This window comes from Pleurodeles waltl, chromosome 3_1 (genome assembly GCF_031143425.1).
Source record: "Pleurodeles waltl isolate 20211129_DDA chromosome 3_1, aPleWal1.hap1.20221129, whole genome shotgun sequence".
Lineage (NCBI taxonomy): Eukaryota > Metazoa > Chordata > Amphibia > Caudata > Salamandridae > Pleurodeles > Pleurodeles waltl.
This window is the reverse complement of record NC_090440.1, coordinates 1,369,829,234-1,369,855,263: the sequence shown is the minus strand read 5'-3', so window position 1 is coordinate 1,369,855,263 and position 26,030 is coordinate 1,369,829,234. Positions and strand designations below refer to the sequence as shown.

General features: G+C 43.0%; 1 protein-coding gene across 3 annotated transcripts in view; it reads left to right on the top strand.

Annotated features, from left to right (window-relative positions):
- TRIM29 (tripartite motif containing 29) overlaps nt 1-23,369 on the top strand; it is a 59,330-nt gene extending 35,961 nt beyond the window's left edge. The window contains exons 6-11 of one of the 3 annotated variants that reach the window (XM_069224867.1): nt 2,454-2,510; nt 2,851-2,910; nt 9,337-9,399; nt 12,590-12,676; nt 14,043-14,119; nt 20,166-23,369. In XM_069224867.1, coding sequence (XP_069080968.1) covers nt 2,454-2,510; nt 2,851-2,910; nt 9,337-9,399; nt 12,590-12,676; nt 14,043-14,119; nt 20,166-20,228 — 407 coding nt within the window. In that variant the 3' untranslated portion in view covers nt 20,229-23,369. Of the gene's footprint in view, nt 1-2,417; nt 2,511-2,850; nt 2,911-9,336; nt 9,400-12,589; nt 12,677-14,042; nt 14,120-20,165 lie in introns of all 3 variants that reach the window. The other 2 variants (XM_069224866.1, XM_069224868.1) reach the window with 2 other exon arrangements.
- Nucleotides 23,370-26,030: the final 2,661 nt, after the last annotated feature.

Sequence of the window (26,030 nt, the reverse complement as noted above, 5' to 3'; positions counted from 1 at the left end):
GTAAATATGAACGATCAGGCATTTAAAAATTAATGTGCACTACTGTATTGTATTGTAATCGCATTTATATAGCGCTTACTACCCCTGACGAGGCGTTGAAGCGCTTTTTGATGAGTAGCATGCTACTCTGGAACCCAACAAGAATTAGTGATGGATTAGTATCGGGATATAATGAGTACAGTTTTAGTATTATTATGAATTAATTTGAGCCGCGGATATGAGAGTTTGTTAGTAAGATTGACTGGAGTAATGGAGGGGTGGACGCGGAAAGAAATCCAGAAGTGTTAATTGGGAGTATATCCTTCATTTACTCAACCAAAAGGCTTGGGATGAGTAAAGGGGGGTGGAGGAGGGAAGAGTATGTGGAAAGGTTAGGGAGAGCATAGTAGCAGGGCGAGATAAATGTGGGAGAATTTAGTAGGGTTGTGTGGGAGGTCACAGTAGTAGAGTGAGGTTTGGTGAGTTAGATGTGGAAGCGGAGGGAAGAGCTTAGGCAGAGTTATTTAGGAGATTAGAGTAGTAGAAGGGATTTGGGATGAGTCAGAGTGAGAATGGAGGATAGTTTGATAGAGACATGACATATGATGAGGAGTAGATAAGTGTGATAAGATGAGAGCAGGAATTCATAGATATCTAGTATAACAACCTACCCAGGAGCCATGCAATGATCCACGAACATGCCAAGCACAGAAACAACATATACACATACATATATATATGGCACTACTAACAGATGAAGGAGCAGCTACAATTGTTCTTGCCATGTGTATTTAGACGGAACACATTTCATAGTCAAACAGAAGTTAGTTTGGAGTGTGGCAGTGGGGTTATATATAGGTAAAGCTCTGGCACTGCCAGTATGTTCAGGAAACTGTATAGAAGCATAAACTCACTAATGAAACTCTAAATGGATGTTATTGATAAAATGTATTTGGTTTAAAGGCATACTATTGGTGAAATTATTTTTTGTTCGATCTCTTAGAGCCTGGAACAAACTGTTCTGATTATATTTTGGGTCACAGGAAAGAAATGTAGCCATCCGCTATACGCACGTACTAACCTAACACTAATTATTTTGCTGATCTGGAATAATGAAACATTTTTCCAGCACGTTGCCACAGAGTTAATATTCGATTAACCATATAATGTATGTTGTCCTAAACCATCTGTGTCTATAATTCTAGCTATTTCACGTTTTGTCCTGAATATGAAGAAAATTACTTTCGTTTTGTCTTGTTGGGGAAAAAAATACCCTAACGTCATTGACCAATAAACGTATAGCTTGAAACAGGGAGGGTCCAACGGAGGTGCAAGAGGGCTGAATCCATTCCAGTTTATTAACATAACGACAATTAACATAATGGCAATGAGCTCAATTTGGTATTGTTGGACAAAGTTTTAACTGCTATGGATGTCCTGACAATCTTATATAGAGCCAGCCCTCCTAAACCGATAGTGAACACTCCTGGTCTATAAACACAGTAATCCAATTTGTGGGCATCAGAGCAAAGGCTGGCACTATATCTGGGAAAGTTTAATTTGGCCAAAAGGAAATGTGTCCTTGGAAATAGGCAAATACCCTAGCAAAACGTTAACTGAACCATAATAAAATAATTGGTTCTTCATATAAACTAAACTGTTTTTGAACAATTGATTTACTGAAGTAACCAGCTGTTTATTTAATTAAACAGTTTGTAGGAAAAAGCGATTTCAAGACCTACGTGCAACGGTAGACGTACCCTAATTTACAGGGCAATAAATTAGTCATTTTTCTACATTTCAAAACAAGTGTAGCATTCCATGTAAGCAGCTTGAACAACACCTGTAAGACCTTTGTTGACTTGAAGGCATTAATCAATAGCATTAATCCATTAATGTAACTGAATATAGTAGGGGTGCGCAGACTTTTTCCTCTGATAATTACATTATGTTTTTCTAAAAGCCTCGTAAATTTACAAAGTTTTGAAGTTTACAAACCAGTAATTCGAGGTTTTTTAAAAAAAAGCTTTGAAGAAACATACAGTGTGAGAATGTGCAAGCAAAAATGTGTTTGCAGAAGTTTTTTGCTTTTTTAACTAGATTTGTCACCTATAGGCAGAGTTTAGTAGACAAAATTGTCTTCAGTGAGTTTGGAGGTTGCAGACTTCACAAGCTAAATTTAAATTTCCCTTTTGTGCCAAGACTATCCTTAAATGTGTACATTTCCAAACTTTGCAACTATCCATGCCACACCCAGCCATATCCAACGTTTCCTCTGCTTGCTATTGAAAGTGAAATGTTAACATTTTTTTTATTTTATGTCGATAACAGATTCACATCAATTGAACTATCTTAAAACACGCTATCGGCTGGTTTTCTCCATACTCGTCTCAGCTAGTGTAATGAAATGAATGATTAGTACGTGTTTTCTTCATCAGGTGTTAACAGAACCTCATTCCAACCCTCGTCTCCAGGTCGGACACTTACAGACAGTTCCCCACAGTCTCTAAACAGCATCTATGGGACCAAAAGTATGACCTTGCACGATTCCTTCTTCTGGGCATGTGTTCTCGCCTGATTTTCAAATTTCATTCAAACTTTGCATAGACTAGTGTGGCATGGCTTGACTCACAAAAATCTATACAATTATATTTTAATTACTTTTCTAGAGTAGTTGTGTGAATTGGTATGTCCCAGGTGTGAGCTTGGTGTCCAGCATTGCTGCCCCACAATGTGACCCCCTCAGTTACCTGATGGGTCCTTTCTTATCCGATGTCTCATTCTGGGTCAGCAGTGTGGCACACCAGTTTTGCTCACCGTAACTACATTTATTAGGTACTAACAGAATTTTCTTTTGGCTTTTTCTGTCAGGTCGGACATTTCCAGACTCTCCATCTGCACAGGCTCTAAGCGGCCTCTATGGGACACAAGGTAAAGAAATATTGAGAAATGACTTTAAAATGTAAGCAGAAGGAAAGACATATAGATGAAGCAATTTGTTATGTGTGACCATTTGCGACGTTTTGGCAACGTAAATGGGTCTGGCTCAGAAACATAAAATACATATTTTTTATACATATGCAATGTTCCAAAAATGGCAAAAATATAATTAAATATAAAACATAAAGATGAGTCTCAGCAGCCCGGGTATTGCAGTGCAATCTTTTTCAGTCAGGTGTGATCAAGAAATACGCAGTCGTTCACAGTGCAATCTAGCCAATGAATTAAGTAAGTTCACTCACTGCCCGCTCTCTATGCTAGGGTGGGCGGAAGCAAAATGTGAAAGACAGGTGAACAAACCAATAGATGAAGAGTGCCACCCAGAGCTCCTCCATGGATGGATGAATGTGTATGAATCTTATGGAAAAGATGAGGCTGGTGAGACAGTTAAAAAGCTGTTTCTAGGCCACACCGAAAAATTGGAGTTTGGAAAATGTGAAAGGAGAATTCTGCAGTAAGACATTAAAATCAGACAGAAAAAACAGAAGAAGAGGACTGCATGGAAGGTATCCATGTGGCACACTATTTTATTTAAAATTGATTCAGGTATGTAGCTGGTAAACCACATTTGGAAAAAAGACTGTGTAGAATGATTTCACATTGGTTTCAGTTTTTGATTTGTGTGAGGAGATATTTGATAGCATAGTCCTGGACCAGAGTCAAGTTTAAGAGGTGAATCTAATTATTTACTAACAGATAAATATATGAGAACAATTAAATCAGCCTTTACGTGTCCTAACATTTAAATCATGAAAATCAGTGTGCTGCTTAAGTGTGCATACTAAACAAGAAATGTAAATCGTGACTAGATTGGCATGTTTAGACAGATTAAAATGTATAACTTCATTCGAGATAAAAAATAAATTAAAAAAACATTTATTTATAAAGGTCTGATGCAATGTGATGCTTATCTGTTGTTTGTTAAGAAATGTCACTTAAAGAAACATGTAGTTTGCTGGTTAGCTGGTGCTTCTTTACTGAAATGCTTTAGTATAAAACAACGTCTCTGAGTCCAGCTTTCATCAATATTTGCAGTTATGTAATGGCAGCTACACCCTAACTCCTGCAGCAGCCATACACGCATTAATTTATGGATTTTCTTCTACCACTCAAGCTTGTTGCATAAAGGAGCTCGCCGTCAGAAAGCAGCCTACCACAAACTATTTGGAATTGGCAAATGGCCTAAACCAGAATTCTTATATTTATCTTCTATGCGATAAAGAGGCTGAAACTTCTTTTCAGCTAAAAAAATAGTAAGGCTTGTAAGGGGCATTACTTGGGTGCAGAAGAGTATTAGGCTGTCTGCTGCCAATGGTGCTTCCTGCAAGGACTGGGCACTGCATGGCAACTCCTAAGGGGTAAGCGACATGACTACTGAGCTTTGAAGAGGAAGCACAGATTTAGCTTTCGCCAGCTTTAGTGTCTTAATAGTTAACCTTTATTGCATCTCAGTCATGACTAGGCTCCAGTTCAGAACGAAGAATATTTGGATACACAGGTCACACTTATTCTAGACCTCTAAATTCACCTGTTTAGTTTGCTACCACGTACATTACATGGATTTCACTTGAGCAGTAGGAGCCTCGCCTCTTTGCTCACACACAATTAAGATTTGGAAATTGCTGTGAGTTCTGTAGATCTGAATAGTCTGATATTTCTTCGATTCGCCAATAGACCATTACCTAGGATATACCTTTTTCGTTTTCTTAAAGTCTCTTTTTACTTCTCCTTCATAATGCACAAAGTAATCCACAATGAACGTTGTCCTTGGTATATTTTTCAGGGCATACGTGAATTAACGAAAATCTCCTAAAAATAAAATGACATATATGTAGCAATGTGAGAAAGCATCACATATGTGATACTTGGCATGGACGGTTCACATCGAGTAATTTAGTGTACAGATGGCACCTTAGGCAAGCCATGTGTCTAATGGAGTATGCGTCTGTTTCCCACGGGTGACGCCTAGTTTACCAGTACGGTCTATGCATGTGGTATTTAAGCTGATAGATGAGGTCAGCTCGGAAGTACAATCAATCATAAGACAATGGGACATCAGGCCACGTGGCGTGCGTGATGCCAAGTGAGCTCTCAGGTCACAGGGTGCCCAGTAAGAGGAGGGGTGGTACCTCCGGCAGCTGGTGGGGTAAATCAGACCACAAATCTAGTATTAGCCCCTTGGAGTTGTGAATAAACATGCTACAACAACAATCCAGAATTCCTATGTGTGGTCCCAGTACCTTGTTAGCATACAGTGCTGCAGGTGTTACAGATCGGGGTCATGGATATGACACATTAGAAGACAGGTATGACACACCAGGTCACAAATACCCCACTTATGGAAACTTCAATGTGAAATATTCCCACACATGTATAGATCAGTGAGCAAAACAGGTTTGGGCCTAGCTCGTCGCAAGAGTGACTTTGCCTCAACTTCAAGGCACAATTAAAGGACAAGCCACACCAAGGAGCCTGCACTTTATAGTCTTTTATTTTGCACCTTTGTGAAAAAAAGAACAAACAACGCACTGCATGGCGAAGGAGAGCTGCAGCATCGCTGTATGAGCTGGAATTAAATATGAAACGCGCATGTTTCCACTTACCCGGAGCTTGTATTTTTAATTAAATGCATAACAAGACATTGAAAATACGTTTAGCTGATATGAAAGTTCCCTCACTGTCTCAGCCAGTCCTTGACTCTCAGGTTCAAGCCAAAGCCCTAGCTCGGCAGTAGCTCAGCTGCCCTGAGACTCCCTTGGCGTGTCCACCTCCACACAGACGTGGAGCATACCCACCGCGGGTTTCCGAAGCTGGGGACAAGCCATGGAGACCCCGGCCGCGTCTGCGCACTGCCAAGAGTCGATAACTTTCTCCAGGGAGAGTCGAAGTTGCGGTGACTAACTCACCGAGTTAAAGTAACTTCATATCGTCCTTTGAGCAGGCTCGTTTTCCCACGATTTACATATGCAGATTAAAAATGAAAATAGCAGTTTGCAAATCAGTCTTGTGGGAACAATGCCACGAGTAAACTCGAAAAACATAAGCTTTCGTTCTGGGAGGCGGAGGATAAAGTTTCGTGTCACAAGCAGAGTTCTGGCACAGACTGCCAGGCAGATTCTCTCCTAATTTCAGAAAGTGCTTTAAGCAGATGTCTTTTGAAATTAATTCGTCGGTGCTGCCTGTAATGTGCACCTCGGGTGTTTTAAAGGATTCTTACACGGAGTACAAATGGATTCCGAGCAGACCGGTGTAAAGTAACCTTTGCGTGCACAGTGGCAACAGCAGCAGGGTGAGAGCATTTTCATACCTGCAGTAACATTGCCGACACTTCTTTTGCCGTCTTCCTTTCCTACCCAAGGGCCACTGGCATCCCTGGACTTTTGGAGAATAGTTTGATAGGAAATTAATCTAAGAAATATATTGAGTCTCTGTCTCCCATTACAAACGTGTCCACGTTTATTTATACAGGACTCAGACCTGCCAACTTCACCAAAAATCTCAGTGTGGGGAGGGGGCGCGGCAATGGAGGGGGCATGGAGAAGCATCTAAGAAGCTCTTTTGCCCCCACCCCGGCCCAAAACCTCCTTCTCTAAAAAACAAAACAAAAGCTTGCTGAGGCTGCTGCCGATGTCTTGGGGTGTTTTCTCACTTATTAATGCACATCTGCAGTTGAAGGACTCTGAAAACGAGCTGAAACCCCTGTTTACGGTGGTTTTCGCCTCATTTGCCCTGCCACAATGTGATATTGGCTCCTCACCGGAAGACCGTCTGAGGGAAGCCAATACTGTGTGTCACACGGGTGCACCATGGGACTTGGCAGGTCTGGTGCCTGTACACAGCTGCCTTGTGACACTAACAGAAAATGCCTCAAGACGGCGCTATAATGCAAAAAGAAGAGGAATGGCCTGATAATAACATTATTATTTTACTGGGGTTCTTCAGTTTCTTTTGCCACATGTGATAGCATGTGTTTATTTTTTATTTTTAACAAAATGATAAAGCATTGAACAGTCTCCTCGTATGAGTACAGAGGCAAATAAAAATACACATATTTAAAATAGTGAGACATTACTGCTGAAGCACCAAGTATAATGTTGGCGTCCTTTTGGTGGTTAGGTTATGGTTTGGGTATTTCTGTAGCTCAAACCATACCTCGAAGCAGCAAAGTGACCGACATAGTGACATAGCAACAAGAATGCATACTACTAAAGGTTACAAAGCCAAAATGGCCATTGTATGACACAGAGGAAACTAAATTACATTGAAGGGCAGAAAATGGGTTTCGCATAGTGGATTAGAAAAGGAGATTTGTTTGGGTAGATACGAGGATGGTGTAAAGGTCAGTCTTTTATGTAGGAAAATAAAGTCTGTGGAGACACCAAGAATTTTTTGCAAAGATATTTGATGTGGCAGGCAAATTTTTACCTTATGGAGCACACCACATAAGAAAAAAAGTATTGGCAACACCACTATTTCTGGCTTATAAATGCATTGTCAAGACAGACCGAAAAAACAAATATGCATTATGACTGCCTCCTCCCATCTGTGCTGCTGTCAAAGAAAAACACCACAAATTATCTAGTTATCTAAGACACTTTAATAGCATTCCAGTGGTGTGTGTATGTGCATGAACCTGAAAGTTACGGCTCAGGCAGCTGGATAAATAAAATTATCACAGGTGTGTGGAGGGTAACCAAATTTTTGTGGACACACACAATTTCTGCCTAATCAAAACATATTTCTGGCTTCCAACTTGTGGGTGCAGCCAAATCCCCTGTCCTGGTGGCTCTCACATAATTGTCTGGCGACAGCTCTGCTGTCAAGCCATACCATAAAAAGCAGTTTCAGGCCGAAGGTAGTAATTTGGAGCCAGATGTATGACCTTTTGGTAGTGCAACGTGCAATTTGCACATTTTTGTGATTCACAAATTGCAAGTCGCAATACCAAATGTACAACAATGTCTACAACACTGTTAGTAATTCACAGTGGGTTGCAAAGGGACTTGCCTCATCAGTATTCATGAGGCAGTTAGCAATTTACGACCCTCTGTGAGTGGCTACACCTGCCGGGGTCCGCAGACCACCATGTCTGTAATTGCTTTTTAAACAAAGCAGTTTTTTTTTTGTAATGCAGCCCTTTTTCCTTGAAGGAAAGCGGGATGCATTTCAAAAATAAAAATTAAACGTTTCAGTTTAATTTTTTCAGTGTAGGCAGTGATCCTTGGGACCACTGCCTGCACTGAAAAATGTTTGCTCCCCCTTTCACAAAGGTGAAAAGGTCCCTTGGGGATCCCTGCCCGTTTCCAAATGGGTTAACACCAATTTGAAATTGGTGTTAACTGTGATTGTTTTGGGACTGCATTCATGGTCACAAAGCAATCATACATACGACTGTGACTTGCAATGATGAAGGGTCGCCCTTGGCACACCCCTTCCTAATTGTGACTTGTAAACCTATTTTGTGATTCAGTAAATAAATTACTGAATCGCAAATTAGCATTTGTACAACCAAAATGCTTTTTTTCTGTGTTCAAATTAGCCGATTCGGCGAATCTACCCTTTTGCATATCGAATAAAAAGCTTTGTACGTCTGGCCTTTGGTCCACCACTACAAGGCGCCATAAAAATGTTATTTTCTTCATTTGAAGGCACAGTCGACCCAGGTGAGTCCTCTTTTTTTTCTCTGTTTCGAAACCTGTCATTGCTTTTAGTATGCTGAGGTTGTCATACAGCTTTTATTGACAAACTGTATGTTGTGCTGGCCCACAAAATGTGTCTCGACTTTTCCCTGGGTATAACTCTACAAATATAGTTTTTTTTGTCTCAGTCTATAGCTTCGAAGCAGGATACCAAAACGAATGAGTGTCAGGTCCTTGTCTTTCATCGGATTTTGTCTTGCCTCACCACTCCCGCCCTTCAGTGTGTCACTCTCGAGGTCTGCCTGTGGGCTGTCCCTCGGTTTCTGGTTCTGTAAATGCTGTGCCTTCCGCTGATCCCAGTGGCACTGGACCCGCTCCCTGTGTACCTTTCTCCTTCCTGTGCCCTTGTGTTTGTATCTCGACCTGCCTTTTTGCTAACATATGCACTGAAGTCTTAAGATTAAAAATGGAGGACAGTTTACTTATGTTGGGGTAATGGGCCACCATATGGTTGTTTTTACATGTTATACTGGAACTGCCAGCAGAGTTAAGGTTACATATTAAGAATAACTGCAGCTGCAAAAAATGCAGTGCAGAAATGATGCTTTTTGTGGAGCACATTTTTTTACTGATTTACTTTTATAGAGATACCTTGGGTGAATGACCATGATTGATGAACAAGTTGTGCCTCATCTCTGCTTTTGCACTCCCTTTTTAGGGCCTTACAACAATCTCAGGCAGTGGGAGTCCTCCCCCATCCAGTCACTAGAGGATAATTCAGGTAACACAAGTTCCGCCGCTTCTCAGAACGGTGTTGACCCACCCATGGCCCGTCCACGGCGTGTCACTGCACCAAACAAGGCACAGCTTCCTTCAAAAGTCATATCCGGTCCTTTCTGCGCGTCGAAGCCGGCCACCCAGCAGACCATCTACGCATCTCGCTTGCTATGCCGCGTGTGTCACATATGATTCTATTCCTGTCTTATTTTCGCTTGTGTGTTTTGGTCTTCTTTTTCCTTGTATCTCTACTTCATGTGCTATTGTCTCCACTCACTCCCAAATGTGCGCCATAAAATGTAATTGAAGAGAGAAATGACGGCCCATATTTATACTTTTTGACGCTAAACTGCGCTAACGCAGTTTAGCGTCAAAAAGTTTTGCGCCGGCTAACGCCATTCTGAAGCGCCATGCGGGCGCCGTATTTATTGAGGCCCATATTTATACTTTTTGACGCTAAACTGCGCTAACGCAGTTTAGCGTCAAAAAGTTTTGCGCCGGCTAACGCCATTCTGAAGCGCCATGCGGGCGCCGTATTTATTGAATGGCGTTAGCCGGCGCAAGCAGACCGGCGCTGCCTGGTGTGCGCGAGAAAAACCACGTACACCAGGCAGCGCCGGCGTAGGGGGAAAATGGCGCATGGGCGTCTTAAAATGGGGCAAGTCAGGTTACGTCGAAAAAATCGTCGTAACCCGACTTGCGCCATTTATTTTCGACGCCCATCCCCCATCAACATGACTCCTATCATTGTAAAGATAGGAGTCATGCCCCCTTGCCCAATGGCCATGCCCAGGGGACTCCTGTCCCCTGGGCATGGTCATTGGGCATAGTGGCATGTAGGGGGGCACAAATCAGGCCCCCCTATGCCAAAAAAAATTATTAAAAAAAAAAAAAAAAATACTTACCTGAATGTCCCTGGGGTGGGTCCCTCCAGCCTTGGGTGTCCTCCTGGGGTGGGCAAGGGTGGCAGGGGGGGTCCCTGGGGGCAGGGGAGGGCACTCTGGGCTCATTTTGAGCCCACTTGTCCCTTAACGCCATGCCTGACCCAGGCGTTAAAAAGCGGCGCAAATGCGCCGTTTTTAGCCACGCCCACTCCCGGGCGTCTCTTTTGCCCGGGAGTATAAATACCACGTAAAGGCCTGGGAGTCATTTTTTAGACGGGAACGCCTCCCTTGCATATCATTAACGCAAGGAAGGGGTTCACGCTAAAAAATGACGCACATTCCGGGAACTTTGGCGCTATTCGCCTCTAACGCCATAGTATAAATATGGCGTTAGTTGGCGTTAGTTTAGCGTCGAATTTGCGTCGAAAAAAACGACGCAAATTCGGCGCAAACGGAGTATAAATACGGCCCGACAAGTCGCCAAGTGGAGCTGAATTTGATGCGCACGTCCCAAGCAGGCCTTGACATTGATTATATAGTTTGAGCACCGGTGCCATTAGATAGCTCCAGTCACTACCACAGATATCCACAAGATGGCAGACATTTACAACAAACGGCCTATAAAAGGGCCTCGGGTTGCCTAATAAAGGGACACTTTAAGAGCTAAGTGTCATTTTGCTGGCTTCCCTAAACTGTCTGGGCCATGATGTAACCTTCCAGCTTAAATTGTATGGACGAAGCATGCCCAGCTTCTTTGGGCTAATTAAGCTGGGGAGCTTAGAGGGGTGACATGCTCCTCCCCCCCACACATCTAAGCAGTGTTAGTCTTTTATGAACTCACTTAAATCAAACCCGATCCAAGTGCAAGTGATCTCGAATCACGAAGATCTTTACACTGAGCTAGCTTCACTAGGAGACGACTTTGCTTCCAAATGTTTTGTAAAATTTGCAGAATGTATACCTTTTCTGTAACTCGAAATGTACGTATGCTTCCAGGTAAAAGTCTACAAATGACGTGTGCTAAAAATATTGTTTCATGTTAAACATTCGCAATGAATGGACATAAAACAATTCATATCGTGTCCATTTTACGATGCATTTACCAACTAACCTATATATGATTTGTATTGTCAGGCACAGACTGTTGTGCGGGTAAAATAATTTGCATGAGTTTTAGATGAGCTAAAATAGAGGACGTTTTTCACTGAGTATAAAATCGATCCTTCGTAGGATCGCATGAGCAGAATACAAATTCTGCACAAACCTATGTATTATTTTGCATGAGTCCTATCCTGATTCTGATCAGCCATGTTTCTTTTGAATCGGCAATGCCCTGCGCCACATTTGCTCTGAATCATTCGAGCCACTCCTAGAGGAAGGCTGTCTTCTGGGGCAAATGGCTGATAAAAAAAAGAGTCTGGTTTTCCTGCCCAGATAGGGTGACCAGATTTTAAAAACCAAAAAAGTTTCTCAAAAATAGAAGAAGGACTACAATTTTACAGCAGCCTAGCGCCATATAATGCCAGCACTCGTCGGCATAGATACGTAGAATCTTTGCTAAGAAAATACATAAAACGCTATTCTTAAACCCAGTGTCATATCTGTTAATCATATTGCTATCTTATAACATCTGCTAACTAACCCTGCTTTGGAACACACTAAAATGTGCCTCATGGTTTTCAGTCGATCCTCTTTAAAAGGTACATAAACTAAGGCCCATATTTATACTTTTTTAGCGCCGCATTTGCTTCATTTTTTGACGCACAATCGTCAAGCTGCTTCCTGATTGGCCAAGCAACTTGCATCTTTTGTCAGATGCCAGTATGCAGTACTCTTCATTTTACAAATATATAAACGATAAAAAATGTTCAATCCGCGTACTTGCACTCTCATTCTTTGTACCATAATAATAATAATAATAATGATGATGATGATGATAATAATAATATGTTAAAATATAGTGCTCCTTACAGAAAGTCTACCGTGCAAGGCACCGCAAAGAGAAATGTTATTATTTTTTAGGTAATGTAATGGTACTCCTGACAGAAATAAAAATGCAGTGTGAGGCTCACCAACATAATATAATAATAATCAATAATATCTCGCTCGTACTTATAGCGTGTAAAAAAATAAATAAAAAAAGAGTGGAATTCCTTTGTGGGGGCTCAGTTCACCCCTCTTCCTCCTGAATCTTCCCCTTCGGCCGTCTTGCTTCTCTTGCCAGGCTCCCTTCCTTCCCCTGTTGACCATCAGAAATGCCTGTCTTGTCCACGAACTAGAAGTAACCACCTGTTTTTTTCACCCCTCCAGCCTCCAGTTCACTCTCGTACCCATACCAGAACATGGGCCAGGTGACCACGGAAGTGTCCAAGCAGACGGAGAGCAGCCTGTACAGCAGTAAGCATGCCTGACTAGCTCGTTCCATCCTTTCTGGGCCTTTGTTTTACTCCACACACACATCTAGCACACAGCTTCGAGTCGAGTAAGCCGGACTGCCCGGTTCTTCTGTCCAGTCGAGTCATTGCCCCTACAAACCGGAAGGGTTTTACCATAAAGAAAATTGAATCATGTTTGTCCCCTGGGACTGAATAGAGAACTCTATAATGGGTCTGGCTCATACCTTTTCGAGATCCTTGCAATTTTGTGTAAACGTCACAGGTGGAGGAACATAAACGGTTCAAACAGTGTGGTTAATTAGGTGACAGGGGTACCTGACTCTGGAAATATGGCGCAGTGTTTTTGGGAGTAAATGTTAAATGGAAAGGCCGCTCCAGTCAGGCCTGTCAGAGGTTTTTGCGGGCATCAATCAAAACAACTTTTGTGGTCCCACATCATGTTCTGTCATCATCATTTTTATGAGGTAAGAAGGCAGCACCAGCATCTGGCGCCATCTCCTCTCATCTGGCCTCACCTTGTTCAGCCACCTGATCGTTACTAACTATGCAGTGCAGATGTGTGAGTTAATTTTGCAGCAAAAGGCGGGGCCATGAACAAACACTGAGCCACAATACCTCTCTGTCCTCCCCCTGTGACAGCCCTGCTTCCAGTGTAAGTCAATGAAGTGATAGTTATGTTGGGGCAGTGTATTCGATTTGCCTACCTCAGATGCAAATACGACTGTTAAATATTTTATTCTATATAACAATTGCTCCAGCATTTGTGGCAAGATCGCCTTAGCTCATTCCAGATGAAACCATGGTCTGCAATGAATGAGTGCTTCTCCGCCATGAGCCAATGTTTTTAAATGTTGTGTGGAAGACACTAATTAGACAATGCCAACGACACAGCTTTTGTGCTTCCGTTCTTTCCTCAACTTTACCAGAGGACTGACTTTCCTGGCTAAGTATTTAGTGAGGTAGCTTTCTCGCATTATCTTTTTTGTTAACAGCATACCCTGCTTAGTATTCTGCAGCAAAATCTTACCTTTAAAGGATTTTTATCAATTGTAAGTAGATTTTACTACATTTTCTACATCAAAAATCTGCTTGTAGTGGATATTTTCATGTATTTAAAGTAGCCCCAGCTTGGCTTTCTAGATTAAAATAAACTATTTCTAGATCATTTGTATTACTCATTTAAAGTGGCTTTTTACAGTTCGACTGTTACCAGAATTTTCTACCTGATGTGTCTTTGTCATGTTTACAAATTATTTGAAGATTAAAAACCAAAACTTTTTACAGTAGGAGTACTTCAAATTTCTCTACTTTCCTAGTGCTAATATTCCCACTTGATGTTTCTTCAACGTTTTGTATTTCTCTTCTAGCGTACCCCATGATCACAAGACACCAGACCACCAAACCACAAACCCAGACATGGAAGTCTTCGAAGCAGAGCCTTCTGGTAAGCTGGAACTTAAGAATCTGTAAAACCATTAGAAGCTGAGTCGAAAATTTACAATATCAACAACTAATCATAAAGCACATGACCTAATAAGATTGTAATAATTTACTCTGAAGCACCGGAGTTTGAATTTGGTGAGAATGGCAAATCCTTTGAATTTTGAAGGAACTGTAAAATCTAAGGAAAGATTTTCTTGTGAAATTTCCTGTCCATATTGTCCCTGGTGCATAGACCCATGCAAATGAGGACACCCTTGCCCCCGCGTCATATTACAGACTCGGTCAGAAGGCGTACAGATGGTGTACCAAATAGAGGTGACACAGGGGGTTATTACAATTTTGGAGGAGGTGTTAATCCGTCCCAAATGTGACGGATATACCACCAGCCGTATTACGAGTTCCATAGGATATAATGGACTCGTAATACGGCTGGTGGTATATCCGTCACTTTACCGTCACTTTTGGGACGGATTAACACCTCCTCCAAAGTTGTAATAACCCCCACAGTGTCAAAGTGTAGTTGGGAGGGGTCTATGAGGTCCACAGGACCCACGTTCTACCCCCTGCTCCACTGCCAAACTTCTGTCTGCCGCAAGGTGTAGTCACTCACTGCAGTCGTCTGCAGGGGGAACTTTGCACCCTTATGAAGTGCAGACCAGGTTGCTGCCTGTATTTTGAAAGTGGACCGGTGACTTCAAAGTGCAGGTCTTCATTTCACTAATGTACTATTTCCATTGCTGGTGTGAACACGTACCCACACTTGGATCTGCACATTTGCTGTGATACGGAGTCCTGTCTTACTCTGTGCTCAGCATTCACACTTGACAGTGCACTGTAGAGCATAGTGTGACAGTGCGCATAATCTCTAATGTAACCGCAATGTCCGCCATACCTAATTTGAATTATGATGATGATACCTTACCCTAACAAACCAAAGTCCGATCTTCTTTTATCATATAATTTTCTTAATCTGCTGCTGAGTGGCACATTAGAAATCAAATAATTAAATTTGGAGGCAAATATTCCACCTGCGGGTTCTTCTCAGCCTTTTGAGTTTCCTCCATAATTCAAAAGGATTTTCTGTTATGCCCAACAAAAAATCCCACTTGGTACCTGGGTAAGAGTAAATAAATGTGCGTTCAGAAGTATTTAAAGACAAGTAACAATAATTTTAAGTGCATTTTTGTGAGAGTCAACCATTGTCTAAACTTAATAAATTATGCAAAAGAAATTGTCTATTTTAACAGAAAGAATCACTCTATTTTATTTCGAACTATTAATAAACGATACAAGTAGGAACTCTACTTTCAATGATGTCAGCCATTAATAATAGAATGCCAACTTGTATAATTTATTGATAGTTTGAAATAAAATGTAATCATCAAAATGCGTAAAGCAATCACAGTTAAAATAGAGAAACAATTTGCCGTTTTGGCACAGGTATAAAATTAATAATAAATAATAGATCCAAGAACATATACATAACACAGTTCATCAAAAGTCCATCATATCTGTTACCCTGTAAGACTCAACCTGTCATCCTATCTAAAAACGTTTACCTCATTGTCCATGCTGTTTGCAAACACTTTGACACACCCACTACCCCCATTGATGAGGTATAATTTTTGCCAATTCTGTAGGCTTCTCCTTCTTCTACTAAATTAGCAGAGTGACACAGGTACTAGCCACCTACTTCTAGCTTTTGAATATGAGGGGCAGACAAATAACAGGAGTTCATCTGTTTCCATAACAGTTTTATTACACAAACAGAAATGTAACCTCTTATTTGTACCCCTCCATTGGACGGTAAAGGCTGCAACTGGGAGCGTGCCATATCTAAACTGTGGGAACACTGATCATGCACGGCCCGGTCGCATAACGTCTAGGAACTCCTCTGCCTTACCTGTAGATTTATGAATTTAGAAAACACTTGTCAAACTGCGCATGGTGGGTTGATGTTTCCTACGGCTTGCAACTTTCTGTGGATCCTGCTTAGCTGAGCATAAAATTATAGCAGGTACGGGAAGGGCACAAACTCTTCTGTGTCTGTGTTAATGCATATATTTTGTGTAGTTTGGGGGTACTCACCTTTAATGTGTAAGACAGGATGCTATGTAATATCTGGAGCCCTGCTAGGAGTTAAGGACTCACCTGAAACACAAATGTGACTGACTCGAGTACGACACAGTCTCCCACCACACACTTATCAAACTGCCTGCGCCAGACTGGAATAACTGATGATGCGGTCAGGTCGATGACATCCTTCCTCACAGGGTGCACCAAGAAAGTCCACCCCTCCCCTTCACACCGCGAGCCAACCACAACCTCTGCGGCTTTCCTCAGGGCTCCTCCTAACACTCATAAGCATCTACGTGACACCACTGGCAGATATTGCCAGATAGCACAACATGAACATCATCTCCTACACTGACGACACACAGCTCATCATATCACTCTCTGAAGACCCCACCTCAACAAAAACGAACTTCCACAACTTCATGAAGATCGTGTCAGCACTGATGAAGGAAAACTGCCTAAAACTTAATACGGTCAAGACAAAAGTTCTCATCTTCGGCAAACACACCACCCTCTGGAACGACTCCTGGTGGGCGTCTGAACTCAGATCCACCACCACACCGAAAGACAATGCCTGCAACCTCGGCATCATCCTAGATAGCAAACTCTCCATGAAACGTCAGATCAACACTGTCTCCTCAGCCTGCTTCCACAGGCTCTGCATGCTCTGCAAAACTTTCAAGATGCTCCCCATCAACACAAGAAAGACAGTAATGCATGCCATCATAAACAGCTGACCAGACTACAGCAACGCACTCTATGCAGGTACGACCACCAAACCCATGCAAAGGCTTCAATTGATCCAGAACGCAGCTGCCAGGCTGATCCTCAACCTGCCAAGATAACCCACATCACCCAGCACCTAAAAGACCTCCATTGGCTCCCATGTCCAGAAAATATGCCATTTCAAGCTCCTGACCGATGCCTAGAAAACCCTCCACAACCAAGGACCCATCTACTTGAACCAGTGCCTGCACTTCCTCCACCCCCGCAGGAACCTATGCTCCGCACACTTAGCCCTCGGACACATTGCTGCTGCGCCAGAGGAAGCTCCTTCTCCCATCTCAATGCCAAAGCCTGGAACACCCTCCCTCTCTGCATCTCTTCCTCCCTCCCTCACCGAATTCAGTAAGGGGCTCAAGATCTGTCTCTGAAATGAGACCTACTTCAGGCACCTGGGTACCCTCGGGAGTGACAAGGTGCTCTTTACAAATACCTGATTGATTGATTGTTTGAGTACTGAACTGTGGAACTCTTCACTACTGCTATTAGCTAAGTGGTTGTGGAACCCTAAATGAAAACTTTCAGTGTCCGGTACAAGATTCACTAAAGAGTGCAATAAAGCACCAGAAAGCACCATAAATGATCATTAAACCTAATGCTGAGGTGTGTTTTAGTTTTAAGTGCCCAGGCGTTGGCAGATGCAGGTGTCCCATACAGGGTTGCATGAAAATGGGTAGGTCTTCAGACAAATAGATTTAAGAGGCTTTTAAGTTCACTGTGAACATCTACAAGAAATGTTGAATTAGTTTAGGAAAGTCCAACGCAGTTGATATATTTGGAGTCTCACTAGAGGAAAATTACACTGTTGTGTGCATTTTGGAAACCACAAAGCTGGCATCTTCTTAGGTTGGAGAAAAGATTTCCATTCTTGTATGCAGTTTTTTTAATAAACCAGAGATCCACTCAGTTGCCATGTACCTTTGTTGGGAGGGTAACGGGGCAAGAGAAAACCTCTAGCACTATTTCATAATCTCCGTTTATCTGATTCAAGGTTATTTATTTCCCAGCATCTGAGTCTACCTAGAAAGAAATGTGCACCAATGGCTGCCTGCTTGTTAATATGCACCAACAGCTACCAAGTTGGTATTCCCATACTAACGTAATATTTTAAAAGCATAAAACAAAGGTCTTGGTAACTCAACTGCTGCCCACCCCCCACACCCATATACAAGTGCTCCATATACTGGTAAATCCCCTTCAGAGCATTGCAAATGTAGTGAACAGGGGATTTTTCAGGACAAGCAGCAGGTAGCAGCCTCACTAATTAATCTAGTGCATTGAGGCATGCATCCAAGAAACCGGTCACTGAAATGATCAAGGCCAGATTGATTTGTCTGGTTGCCACCTGCTGTTTGTCCTGATGAAGACCCATTCACTTCAGTACTTGGGGGTCGAAGTGTCAACATTTCTTAGTCTTAGCTACTCATTAATTGTCAGATGTCATTATTATTATGAATATTATTATTATTAAGCTTGGTGTAACACACAAGTCACTCCCAAAGGAGTTTTGCGACGCTTGCAGAGATTGCAGGGAACTTGCATTCAGAGAAGCGAGGTTTTCAGTAGCTTCTTGTAGACCCAAAACTTGGAGCATGCACAGATATGGAAAGGTATTTGGTTCAATTGGAATGGGGCTACAAAGGAAAATTACCTTCCACCATATGTAGCTGTGCGAATACACCGCGTGAGGAGAAGAGCCTTATTGGAGGACCTAAGCTGTCTAGACGGCTGATAGAGGCTAAGTTTTGAATGTAGTAGGGCAGGTGAGGGCATATGGAGGGCCTTAGATGTCAGACAACATAATTTGATAGTAGAGCGCTTGGGCAGCCAGTACAGTTTTTTCAGAGTAGGCATAGATGTTGTTCGTGCAGGAAGATTGCAGAAAAGCCGAGCTGCAGTGTTCTGCACCACTTGCAACTTGGACCGAAGAGTCTCATTTGTGGTAGCCAGAAGGGCATTCCTGTAATCAATCCGGCTAATTATAAGAGCTTGATCAAGACTTTTCCTGGAGGTGGACAGAAGCCAAGGGAAAATCGTTTGCACTGTATTATTTGTTCACAATTGTCGCTTGCACTGCATTGTCTTCTGGTGCAGTTCTATCTTTGAATTGTTTCTGAAATATTTTGCTGTGTGTTTCTTATATGATTCATATATAAAGATTGTTTTTTGTGTCGTATTCATTACTATAATTTAATAATGCCTGCAGTGTTTTAGGCTCGCTGTTGATTACTGAATGATCATTAAATGGTTGTAAATGGAACATTGTATTTATATATCTATTAGCCTGTTACTGTCTGTTACCTGGATGGTTTGATACAATATATGCTAGATTCTAACAAAAATACCTATTAACATTGTTTTGCCCTTTAACTGGCAGGTAAACAAAAAGTGATGGATGGAATTCTTAAATTAATCTCAGCCACTGGTAATTACTCGAGGCCACATCCCAGTTCTTGTTATTTTGCACACCATGTCACCTCAGTTTGAACGCAGCTATAAGCAAATCAGTCTTGACCCTGCACCAATAGGACCAGCCCAGACTGAACTGCCAAGCCAGTTCCTCCTTGATCTGGAACACAAGCAACCCAGGACCAGTTTCAATTTAGAGTCCTGGCAGACAAGGTCACTTGTTAGTTACTAGCATTTTGGTTATATTTGAAATGAGCAGTAGAAACTGTTCCACTTGAGGCCCCTTCACTATCTTCACATCTCCAATGTGGCAGCTCTTGAACACTATACAATATTCAAGAGTTCTACCTTTCTTAGAAATCACACATATATATATATCTGTGGAGTTTTATGACATGTCAAGATCGCCCCTATCAATGCCGTATTGCGTATGTCACTGTGTACTGTGCATGTCAGGCCGGCTTTATCAATAAATGTTGAAATATGTGGTTTCATTGCATCCCTGTAAATCTGTTTTATCCCATACCAAAAACGGGTTCAACCCTGCACATCATCTGCAGATCTACAGAGCTCTTCAACTTTTCTGTTTCGTTTATCCTCCCTTTGTATCCTGGTTTGTCACAGTAAGGCCCTGAGGTTCCTAGTGCCAAGTTGCTGTTGGCTGAATGTAGTGCTTAATCAATATAATAAATGCACTGCTTGCCACCTGTAATGTCACTGCTATCTAAATGAAAAGGTTACCTATCCCTTCATAAAAATCATGTCTCTCTCTTTTGCAGTCACACCAACGTCCATTTTATGTCAACAAAGGCAAAGCTGCCAACTCCACCGACCCCCAATGAGAGGCTACGCCTGCGGGGAGGGGAAAAGCACTGAGCGCTTCCGGGTGAACCTGTAAATACTTTCTAAACAAGATGGAGTGGGGACAGCATCACTGATCTGCACCTGGAGAGAAAACAGCGAAGGCCTAAATGAAATTAACAATGACAATATTTTTACTGAGGACTGTATCTGTTACCCGGGGGGTGGTTGAGGTGGGTTCGTGAGACAGAAATGGTGTTGGGAGGTGGGTGGTCGGAAACAAAGTCCAAACCAAGTGCTGCCCTCGGAGTTCCCTTGCTTCCCTTTTCCTGTCCTGTTTTAGGGGCGAGTTACAGTGCTCCTTCCGCTGCCCTAGGCGGTATCTGGTCAGGCCACTACATTTTATTGCAATGAAAAAAAGAAGAAAAAAAAAACAGTTTTTCTAATACAACTTTTATCACATTCCGTTATTTTGGCGCATTAATAGTATTTGTAATTCTGTTAGACTGTTTCTGCAGCTGGAAGAGTCGACCAGGTTTTCTGTGTAGCCAGGCACTGCTCCCCAAGGTCCCGCCTGCTCTGGAAGAAAGTGCTTGAAACTGGAGCCTACTTGCTACAGTCGGTGCTGGGATCATGTTAGCCACGGTTCTTCCCTGGGACAATTAGAGGCACTGAAAACCCACCTCTTGACACACCCACAGCTGGCATCCCTCTCTGAGGCCAGTGTTTTCAGACCAGGACCCGAAGAGTGCAAAGCAAGTCTGTTGCTTAGCTGATACCCTCAGGCTGGCAAGGACCCCTCAGCTCTGCTCTCCGTACCTGCATAGGCCATGGAGGTACTGGGTACTAGCCAATATCAAACATGCAACCAGAGAGAGCAGCCCTGAAAGGGTCCATGCCAGCCAGAGATGATGGATGTACTGTTGCTTAGCTAACACCTGCTCTGCACTGCACTACCAGAGAGAGAGAGCAGAGCTGTAACATGCATGGCTGGCACCATGGCTGCAGGGAAAGCGCATGGGTGGTTGTATGTCAGAATACTGGTAAAAAAATGTTGACTTACAAAAGATAGTTATGTTGTCAAGGTACATAGATGTGGAGTTAAGAATAGTACACACTCATAGTAACACACGTTTGTGATATAGTGGCAGTCGATATTTAGGAATTTATTTTTGTAGGTCGGTATTAAAAGTTAATATTATATTGGTATACTGCATGAGCAAACCTGTTCTGTTGCCAGACTCATTGCAATGCTACTGACATAGCGAGAGAGAGAGAGATGCTGTGGTTTGATGGTATTGGTACTGCGGCCAGGGGGAATACAGATCTGTACTGTTGATAAACTGTTATCATTCCTGTTGCCTGGGAGAGCAGAGCTATTCTCCTACTTGGGTACAATCAAGCCCACAGCCAACAAGACCAGATTTGATGCTTTGCGGGTGTGACGCATGGCAGCAAGAAAACCTGATTTTAGCCGATGCCAGTGACGGGCTGTCCTATAGGGCAATCCGGCTGTGTCCGATGGGCCGGTGTGCCAAGTCAATGTGTGGGCTGTTTTTTTGGCAGTTTGTGTGCCTATTTTATGGTCTGCTGTGCCAGTTTTTCCTATTGATTTGCCTGCATTAAAAAACCCGTAGGAAGCTCAAATCCATGCAGTCTTCCATACCTTGCAAAACATTTATACAGTATGTAAAACTGCCCAAATTTGCAAACTTTGACCACTTTTTAATCTATCTAATTCACCAATGTGGCCACTTTTATTTTAGTGCCCGGGCCTATTTTCTGTCCCAGTCTGACCTTTGCTGACACTTGCGGTTATTTTAGTCCTGCAGCCAAAGCGAGATGCTATGATACCTAACTGGTGTCAGACCAGCAGTTGAAGAGGAAATAACTATTCTCATATTTAGCTAAGTTTAGCTAAGTTATGAGTGATTTGCTGGAGGGAGGGTGGTAGCTAATAAAGGACGACCTGATGCTTTGCAGCTAATAAGTGATAACATTTCCTGCGCTTTATTGATGTCAAGGCTACAGCAATGGAGCGAAAAGCTTGTCTAATGCTTTGTGTTGCAGTTTAATGTTTCCTGATGGGTTGATAGTGTTACTGTTGCTATTAATGAGAGAAACATTGTGCTGGTGCTTTGGTGCTGTCCGTTCCAAGTCCACCGATGGTTGATCTGATATGGACTGATGCTTTCCTTGTGTCAGGATGGCAGCTAGTGTGTTTAGGCTTGTTTTGAAGTTATACTGCTGTCACCACACAGCCAGAGTTGATCTGAGCTGGTATCAGCGTAGTATCTAGTGACAGTTTACCGAATCTGATGTGAAGTTTTGCTGATGCCTCCTGCGCACGGATGAGTTTTTTTATGCTTCTTGTGCTGGTTTGGAGCCTGGTCTAATCTTCACTAATGCTTTGCTCCTGCCAGAATGGCAGCCAACAGAGTTTTATGTTTCCTGGTGCTTTACTGGTGCCAGTCCTGCAGAAAGGGCCCAATGCTAGGCTCACACCAACACACCTGGTCTTCATGGCCACCTTTACAGCTGCTGCACCGTCACATATGCCACCAAAGCAATCATGCTGCCCACCTATGATTGCTAAGGAATCACACTAGCATAGATACCATGGCACACGTACCTTGCAGCACTATTCTGTTCTGTACGATATGCAGACAAGCTTTATGGGCCAACTTAAGGCTCCTCCCAGAGCACAAGTAAACACTGTCTCTAAGGCACTGCATCAACCCTGCCGGATAAAAGTGGATCTTGTTAGAGACCAGTGACTGCATCTTTTCTCCGATGGGCAGGAGAAGATGGGAAGTTGGGATTCTGATATGTTCTCAAAGGTTGCAGTATTTACTTCACCCACATCCCTGGGCTTTCTGCTGCTATTTCCAGCCTGACACTCATGGTGCTTGGAACGTCTCCTGGAAATACAATATAATTCCTTTTGCTTGTGGGTCGAATCGTTGATCAGTTTCTAGACTACAGAGCATTCATTGAAAATAATCTGTCAGTGTGTGTCTATCTGAACCCAACTTTCCTCCTCTTCGCGGCAAGGACATCAGAAACATGTTTATGTTGGGCTGACAAGGCAAACTTAATGAGACAAATTGAGATATTAATGTACGTTATATGTGAGGCTGTCACCTGGAGAAAACTCCTCAAATAAAGCAAACTTTAACCCATCTCTTGTAAGCATATTTTTTTGCTTTCTTTTATAAATTGATCTATCCCTAATATCTCACCCGAACTTTTCCTGAAGAAACCCATTTATGCTCTAATGGTAGTATCACAGCGTCATTTTCTGTACACGTGAGCTGAGGCTTACGGTTTAATGGGCACACTGCAATATTGCAGTGACTGCTAAGTGCTGATGTAATATTTCAGGGATCGGAGCACTGGTGAAGCAGGAAGACTACTGCGGTATTCCGGATAGTTCTTTTTGGAAGAAGCCAATCAGAGTGGAAGGTAGGGCTTCAGTTCCTCTAGGCCCACCACCTCGGATACCACCAGGCTCGACCTTTGCTCAGAAGCCCTTGAAATCGGATGACAGCAGGCCAATCACCGAGGCACAAAAATCCATCATCACCCCATATTCACCGTTCAAGTTCACCCGCGTTCTATAATCCAGCAGTATCTCTACAGTGGCTTAGGGTGTGGGAGAAGGACTCATGCGTTTAGTCCGAAAGTGCCAGTGCCCATCAGCGTAAGCCTTTGGTGCTAGATGCAGGATTTGACCCTGTGAGCAAACAAACCCAACAACAGATTGTCTGAAATTTACAGAGTGAAGGGAACGAACCAAGAGGTGAACTGTTCCGATACATTGAAAGCTGAAAATAATTCAGTTTTAGAAACTGTTCTGCAGTGCACTGTGGTCTATAAAATAACCGCTCTCATTATTCAGCAGGAAGTCCAAATTATGTGGCAGTGTTCACTATATTATGTGGCAAGTAAAAGCAAACCAATCCGCGTAATTCGGCTAATTTTGAAGCAGTAATACTATTTCATTACTTCCACACATGAACAAATTAGTCAGAAGTTTCGCCTCATTACTATCCATTTAATACCTAAATACATCTATCGCCAATGGAAAGGTGACCTACCTCTATGCAGCACAACGCCAGCCACTGAGCAGCAGCATGTGTTTTTGCGTTTTTAGTAACTTTTGATCGGTGTGAGGTTAAAACATTTTTTTTGTTAAAATCTGCAAAGTTGCAGGCCAGGAAGAGTTAAGTGAAAAGCCATAATTTATGTAGAAAACAAGAATCGCATAATTCCAGTGGCCCAACTATTCGTGTTTATCTAATAATTTGCTTAGCTAGCTCACTGTGTAGTTACACAGATAAGCATCCTCCTTGCAGGTGTGTTGGGCTGTCAGTGGCACAATCACCAATGAAGCATTCTAATATCCGCAATGATATGATTGCAATAGAAAAGCCTGACAATGGGAGAAATGGCTGTATTGTGGTCCCCTTCCAATAGACACTGCGGGTTGCCACATTTCCAAAGGTAATTATGGAAGTCATTTCAGAACCCAATGCCCTGAAACAGTCTCCACACAGGACTGGACGAAGGAAATCTTATAATAGTGCGTTTATTTGTAGGAGTACCAATTTTTCTTTTCATTTTCCAAATCTTGCGCAGGAGAGCGGTCCCCTGCATTGCTGTCGAGGGTGTGTACACCTGGCTTGAAGCCTCCATAGCAAGCTGCACTGTTTTGACCCGCACCTCAGCACGCTCTTCAACCACGTATGTGTGCTGAGGCATTTCTGTGACGTGGCATGAGGCCCGGAGTGGGGCTCTGTGATCAGGAGGGCATCCCACTCTGAGGATATTAAGGCCCATATTTATACTTTTTGACGCTAAACTGCGCTAACGCAGTTTAGCGTCAAAAAGTTTTGCGCCGGCTAACGCCATTCTGAAGCGCCATGCGGGCGCCGTATTTATTGAATGGCGTTAGCCGGCGCAAGCAGACCGGCGCTGCCTGGTGTGCGCGAGAAAAACCACGTACACCAGGCAGCGCCGGCGTAGGGGGAAAATGGCGCATGGGCGTCTTAAAATGGGGCAAGTCAGGTTACGTCGAAAAAATCGTCGTAACCCGACTTGCGCCATTTTTTTTCGACGCCCATCCCCCATCAACATGACTCCTATCATTGTAAAGATAGGAGTCATGCCCCCTTGCCCAATGGCCATGCCCAGGGGACTTCGGTCCCCTGGGCATGGTCATTGGGCATAGTGGCATGTAGGGGGGCACAAATAAGGCCCCCCTATGCCACAAAAAAAAAAAAAAAAAATACTTACCTGAACTTACCTTAATGTCCATGGGATGGGTCCCTCCGTCCTTGGGTGTCCTCCTGGGGTGGGCAAGGGTGGCAGGGGGGGTCCCTGGGGGCAGGGGAGGGCACTCTGGGCTCATTTTGAGCCCACTTGTCCCTTAACGCCATGCCTGACCCAGGCGTTAAAAAGCGGCGCAAATGCGCCGTTTTTAGCCACGCCCACTCCCGGGCGTCTCTTTTGCCCGGGAGTATAAATACCACGTAAAGGCCTGGGAGTCATTTTTTAGACGGGAACGCCTCCCTTGCATATCATTAACGCAAGGAAGGGGTTCACGCTAAAAAATGACGCACATTCCGGGAACTTTGGCGCTATACGCCTCTAACGCCAGAGTATAAATATGGCGTTAGTTGGCGTTAGTTTAGCGTCGAATTTGCGTCGAAAAAAACGACGCAAATTCGGCGCAAACGGAGTATAAATACGGCCCTAAGTACTGTCACCTGCCCGAGTTGTATAGGACTTCCATACATGTGAAGATTGCATATTGAGAGCCAGGCAGTACATATGGCTCC